The sequence below is a fragment of the Carya illinoinensis genome, chromosome 9 (assembly GCF_018687715.1).
Source record: "Carya illinoinensis cultivar Pawnee chromosome 9, C.illinoinensisPawnee_v1, whole genome shotgun sequence".
NCBI classification, from domain to species: Eukaryota; Viridiplantae; Streptophyta; class Magnoliopsida; order Fagales; family Juglandaceae; genus Carya; species Carya illinoinensis.
In genome coordinates this window covers 36313118-36320153 of record NC_056760.1, presented here as the reverse complement: position 1 = coordinate 36320153, position 7036 = coordinate 36313118, and the positions used below count along the sequence as shown (strand labels likewise).

Genomic DNA, 7036 nt, shown 5'->3' with positions numbered 1-7036 from the left:
TCATACAAACACACCGGTCCCATTCTATTTCAAATTCCAGCTACTTCCAACCATGAAAAGTGAGTACTTCAAGTTTATGGTGTGATTTGGAATGTTTACAAATAATATTTTTCTTGAAAAAAGATTGAGAAATGTAAACGACACATTGACAACACAAAAACCACCCTAACAATAAGCAAATCCTGATCCAACCATATATGTTGCTTGTTTCCTCAGTTGCGAGAGTGAAACCGTAGTCAAGGGTATGACATTCAGCTTTTTGCGGGAGAGAAATTCTTGTGATACACATTTCATTGTAGTCCGAGATTTTGGCTGAGTGTGAAGGCATGCAAATGCTATTGTAGCAACAAGCAAAATATCCTGTCCAATTAGACGATTTGGAGGTGGCAGACGTTGGTCTAATATTTCATTTAGCATCATGTTTTGAGATGATGATGATGATAATGAGGACAAGAGTTCTCCTGGATGCCTTCCCATTAATACTTCTAGTGCCACCACTCCAAAGCTATATACATCACATTTTTCAGTAACTGTCATTGTGTAAGCAAACTCTGTAGAGAAAGAAAAAAACGATGAGAACAACTAAACAGCGTCAATGCCTTTTAAAAATAGTGTTTGCAATTGTGCAAGATTCCATACAAACAATAATGATCAGTAGTATTTTTTGAGCCATTTGTTCAACATGACTTCTCATATTAATCTTAGAATTTATAGGTGGCACTGAAAAAAACTGAATATTTCTATATTTATTAATTTTATTGAAACTATATGCTCTATATAACCTACAAAGCATAAATTTTTACTCATGAAACCACGCCCTCAAGTTCCCAACCACTCCACTATAAATAAAGATTGAATTTATAAATTGAAAATAATATATCTAATTAAATTTATTATTTTTTGAGGTAGTAATATTATTAAATGAAAACGACAAATTATTTAAATATCTAATTTCTATTTATAATGTGACGTCAACACTCGAATTATATTATTATATAAAAATTAAATAATATATAATTCATTTAAGCTTATTAAATGAACAGTAATATATCTAATTAATTTGATAATTCTAATTTAACAATAAAATATTGAATGAAGAATAATATTTAATCAAGTTAGCGATAATTATCTTTAGTTTTTAAAATATAAGTCTTTTAAAGATAAAGACTACAAAGACGTGACAACTTTATTATATAATTGTTGTGAAAAATAAACAAAGTTCACAAAAATGAGTTGTAGCGTCAACTATTTATTTTTTAATTTTTTTTGCGTAGTGGTTATAAATTTGAATCTAAAGAATTTATAAATTTGAAAAAAAATGTTAAATCATGAAACTTTGATTATAGGAAGCTACCATATATATTATTACATTATTGCTAATTGCAAACTATTCCTATATAGTCTCATTATCCACTCTCCAAATGTATTATTATTAAATAATATATGCGATTATGCTTAACATTTAAATGAAGAACAAAAAGAACTAATTAAATTTAAAATTTTAGATTATTGGGATTTTAGATTATATTACATGTCTTTTTAGTTTTATCAACTTAACATCCTTTTAGCTTAATTGGTGATAAAACGAATTCATAAATTGTAAATTTGACGAAAGAAAAAAAACAGTAAAGAAAAATAAACTTGAAATTTGTTTAGATTCATGACTAATGAAAGAATTATATTCAATATTCTTAATTAAATAATTTCAATGACATTGTTGTGGTAGAAATAACCAGTTAACAATTTACCTGGAGCAATGTAACCATAAGTGCCAACAACCAATGTTTGATTGGATGAGTCAGGATCAAGAAGTTTAGCAGTTCCAAAGTCAGAGATAAAACCTTGGAATTCAGAGTTCAGCAAAATGTTGTTGGATGATATATCTCTATGAACAATTGCTGGGATGCATTCATGATGCATGTAAGATAAGGCGTGTGCTGTGACTTTGATGATGTTTACCCTCTTGCTCCAATCCAGTTCCATAGCTTCATCAACATTTCTTAGGACACAAAATAGGCTTCCCCTTTCCATGTATTCATAAATTAAAAATCTGCATCTTTTATGTACACAGAACCCATGCAACTTTACAATATTTTGATGTCGAATCTCTGTTAACACCCTCACCTCATTTATAAAACTCTTACAGAAAACTGGATTCTCAACCTCTCTCTGATGAAGTTTCTTTAAGGCAACCACATTTCCGCTTGGTAATTCTGCTTTGTAAACGCTACCATAACCACCAGTTCCAATGCAATATCTGATGTCAAAATCTTCGGTTGCTTCAATGATGTCTTCATATGCAATATGTCCATCATAATTCCATATTGAGAATATGTTTCCATTCTTTGATCCCCTAGACTCAATCTGATTTTTCTTGAGCACACAACGAGACAAGAGAATACTCCCAATAACTAGGAATGCAAGGAAAGTGGTGATGGGAGCAAAAATTTCTATTTCGGTTATGATTGATTTTTTGCTTTTGTGACGTGGAGGAAAAATCTTGAATTGACGACATGAATCCCTTTTGCCAATGGTCCCAAGTGCAGTGGGTATTTCATCACTAATAAAGTTATGGCAAAGGTTAACATAGGTCAAATTATTTAGCATCCCTATTTCAGGAGGAATGGATCCATTGATTTTATTCTGACTAAGATCCAAAGATTCCAAATTAGTTAAATGACCCAGAGTGGTTGGGATTGGACCGACAAGCATGTTCGAACCAAGGGATAAAGAGGTCAAATTGTTTAGCATCCCTATTTCGGGAGGAATTGATCCACTGATTTTATTCCGACGAAGGTCCAAATATTTCAAATTAGTTAAATGACCAATTGTGGAAGGAATTGGACCGATGAGCATGTTCGAGGTATAAAGTGGTCAGATTTTTCAGCATCCCTATTTCGGGAGGAATGGATCCACTGATTTTATTCGCCCCAAGGTCTAAATATCTCAAATTGGTTAAATGACCAATTGTGGAAGGGATTGGACCGACGAGTATGTTTGAATAAAGGGATAAAGAGGATAGATTTTTCAGCATCCTTATTTCGGGAGGAATTGATCCATTGATTTTATTCTGACTAAGGTCCAAATATCTCAAATTAGTGAAATGACCAACTGTGGAAGGGATTGGACCGATGAGCATGTTCAAATGAAGGTCTAAAGTGGTTAGATTTTTCATCATCCCTATTTCGGGAGGAATGGATCCATTGATTTTATTTTGACTAAGGTCCAAATAGTCCAAATTAGTTAAATGGCTAAGAGTGGTAGGGATTGGACCGATGAGCATGTTCGAATAAAGAGATAAATAGATCAAGTTTTTTAGCATCCCTATTTCGGAGGGAATGGATCCATTGATTTGACTTTTACCAAGGATCAAAGATTTCAAATTAGTTAAATGACCAATTGCGGAAGGGATTGAACCGATGAGCATGCTTGAATAAATGGATAAAGAGGACAGACTTTTCAGCATCCCTATTTTGGGGGGAATGGATCCATTGATTTTATTCCAGCTAATGTTTAAATATTCCAAATGAGTTAAATGACCAACTGTGGAAGGGATTGGACCGACGAGCATGTTGGAATAAAGGGATAAAGAGAACAGATTTTTTAGCATCCCTATTTCAGGAGGAATTGATCCATTGATTTTATTTTGATCAAGGTATAAAATTCTCAAATTAGTCAAATGGCACAGAATGGTAGGGATTGGACCGACGAGCATGTTCGAATAAAGGGATAAAACAGTCAGATTTTTCAGCATCCCTATTTCGGGGGGAATGAATCCATAGATTTTATTTCTATCAAGGTATAAAATTCTCAAATTAGTTAAATGACTAATTGTGGAAGGGATTGGACCGACGAGCATGTTCGATGAAAGAGATAAATAAGCAAGATTTTTCAGCATCCCTATTTCGGGTGAAATGGATTCATTAATTTTATTCCGAGCAAGATCTAAAAATCTCAAATTAGTTAGATGACCTAGAGTAGTTGGGATTGGACCGACGAACATGTTCCCAAAAAGGTATAAAGAGGTCAGATTTTTCAACATCCCTATCTCAAGTGGGATGAGCCCCGTAAGGTTGTTCCAACCAAGCTCAAGACTTTCTAAATTTGGGAAGAAAGAGAAGTTGAGTTTCAACTGACCTCTCAAACCTTGATGAAATCTATCGATGCTTGTGACGCTTCCTCCATCATTGCAAGTAATACCATTCCAGTGACAAGCACTTGAATAATTACTACTGGACGGCCACCACCCAGTCTCGTGCAAAGTCTTGGCTTGTTCAAGTTGAAGGGTAGATATTGATCCAGATGCTGCTGCAACGTTAACAAGCTGATGAAGTGCATTATCCAAACAGTTTCCGCATAAAAAGATCCAGATAGCCCATGCTACTATCGGTATATTGGAAATGAAAAGGGAGGAGACTGCCATTTTTATGAGTAATGACCTATTAGTACTATATATATTTGTTCATGATGACTAATATATATAGACGTACGCTTTTATATGTAAGAAAAGATTCCAAAGCTAGGCCGGTGAAATAATTGAACGAATGATCCTGGAAATTTCCTTTGAAAGCCAATACATTTATATATTAATTTCTTGGAAATTTCCCTCAAGACTTGTGTATATTAATGCATGCGACGACTCATTGACTATATATATTCATGTATTAATTAAAACGTCAACGTCGACAGGCCCAATTGGAGAATTGCTCTTAATTATTGTTTTCTAAATGAAATTAAAGTATATTAATACATGAATAAATTAAAGCCAAGTGTTTTTGACTTTTAAAATTCTGTAACTTTTAAAAATTATTTAAATTTCTCATAACTAAGCTATACGCTGGATCATAAATGAATAAGTGTTCAATTAAATTGATTAAATTTTACTGATATTATTTAATTTGTTAAGAAACAGAGAGAGCGATTGGAAAAATTATTGCTTGAAGTAATAATTATTTGGTCTGGAGCTGACCAAATAATTGAATGAATGAATTCTGCACTGACCTCGTCAAAGACTTTTCTCCTCTCATCCCTTAGCTTCGCCGTGTCTTTCCGCAAGTCTTTTCTTAATACATTTATTTATTAGTTTCTTAGAAATAGACCCTCAAGACTTATGTATATTAATAATGCATGCGACAACTCATTGACTTGTGTATATGAAAAGATTGAGCAAGAAACAGAGCCTCGACGTATTATTTGGTCTTTACTTTTTAAAATGAAGAAAGAACTCTGTCGACAAGAAAAGAATTCCGCACTGACCCAACCCGTCAAAGACTTGTATGGAAAATAAATGAAAGTAAGATATATTAAAAAGAAAGTAAATAAAATAAAATAACAAGGTTTAGGAGATTCTTATCTTTTCTCCTTTGATCCCTTATCTACGCCGTGCCTTTCCGTGTATCTTTTCTTTATTTTGGATTCTTTCCCCCGACAGCATCTCACCAAAGCCTCCACTCATTCTCACCAAGTCTCCCACTCATCATTTCTCACCTACACCAACTCTGTCTTCTTCTCGCCCTTTTCTTTTCTTTTATCTCCTTCACGGATGATCAGCTGCTTTACGTCGAATACCACTGTCCAGCAAAACACGTCTTCTCCTTCAACAACCGATCCCATGGATTTAAGTTGCTTTGATTCTATTTAGGTTTTTCAGGTTTAAGAAAATGCCTGCTTCAACAACTCGTGCTGGGCCTGGTTTGATATTTTTCCGAAACATCATTTTTACAAAAAATATATTTGAAGGATTATGTATAAAATTCTTATTTTGAAAGCTTTAGTTATTCTGCTATTTACTTTAACCATAATCTTGTACATAAATCTTAGTGTATTTTCCAATCATTAACATACGTAACCATTTGTTTTAAAACCGAATTTAGCAAACACTAAAAACCTCAACAATGTCATGAAAGTGAAACTTTCTGTCGGCACAGCTTCTTCCAGTATGTTTTGGGAACGTCATTTTGCAATAAGCAACTTATAAATTAAAGATGCATGAAAGCATAATATGTCCTGAAACTTGTTACTTTTCCTCATATGCCATTCAGAAATTGAGATATGCAATTCAGAAATTAATATATTTGAAAATATTTGAAATACTTTTTCTCATACGGATATTTTTATAAAATAATGTTACTTTTATAAATTATTTTATAAAAGTTCCGTTCATTTAAAACATGATTATAAAAAAGGTTGTATGAGTATCATTTTCTTCACCATATATAGAAAAAAAAAATATTTATTGTATCTACTTCATGTTAATTGGGAGTTAGAGATGCAAGGTGTGAATTTTTTATATGTGCAGATATACTTTATTTGTTAGAAGAGAATATTCGTATAAGAGAGAATAAGGCTTGGAAGACATGGGATGATATATTACAGCACGAGTATGAAATTTGGAAAATGGAAGATAAAGTGAGAGAGATAGCGAGAAATCTAAAAAAAGAAAAGCGAAAATACTGTCAATCGACACTGCATCTACGCTCAACTCTTTAAGGATCACCACATTCAACTAATATAGATGATCCTCAAACCCTCCCTTGTACGTATAAGATGCTAAAAAAACTTCATAAAGCAACTTCTGATGTCTAGACCTGTTTGTAAAACCTCATTGTTAAAATCAGGTGAAGGCATTGTGAAGTCATCTGCAAAGAGTTATAGTTAAGGATTTAGATTGAATAAGTGAACCAAAATATAGAATAAAAAAAAACCTAATAGTACCTTTGTTATGGAAATTTCTTCCGAACTTAAAAATGCATGCTCGTCGGAGAAATGAGGCAGCAGCTAATGCAGAAAAAAAAATTAAAAACTCATGTTAGTCACCATAATAAACGAAGTTATCATTCAACCATTACTATGATTCAACCATCCATCATTTATGAGCTTGAAAGCTTATCCGGGACAGAAAAGATGCAAAAGAAGTGCTGCCAAATAATAATTGGATTAAGACATTGCAGCTGATACTGAAATGACAAAGACATTCAAAAACAATTCAGGCCACATTTTAATAGACATCATCTCTATAAAGCCAAAGGGAAGAAAT

General features: G+C 32.9%; 2 protein-coding genes across 2 annotated transcripts; both read right to left on the bottom strand.

The window, feature by feature from the left end:
* On the bottom strand, positions 1-2868 carry LOC122276200 (MDIS1-interacting receptor like kinase 2-like). The gene is made up of 2 exons (XM_043085771.1): positions 1749-2868; positions 1-551 (listed from the first exon to the last, which is right to left on the bottom strand). The coding sequence occupies exons 1-2, from the start codon at positions 2854-2856 to the stop codon at positions 166-168; spliced, it is 1494 nt and encodes a 497-aa protein (XP_042941705.1). The 5' UTR covers positions 2857-2868; the 3' UTR covers positions 1-165.
* On the bottom strand, positions 2858-4423 carry LOC122277054 (probable leucine-rich repeat receptor-like protein kinase At1g35710; the record flags this gene model as incomplete). Its single annotated transcript, XM_043086934.1, has 1 exon — positions 2858-4423. A coding segment is annotated over exon 1 (1566 nt), but the record flags the coding sequence as incomplete, so codon positions are not given.
* Positions 4424-7036: the final 2613 nt, after the last annotated feature.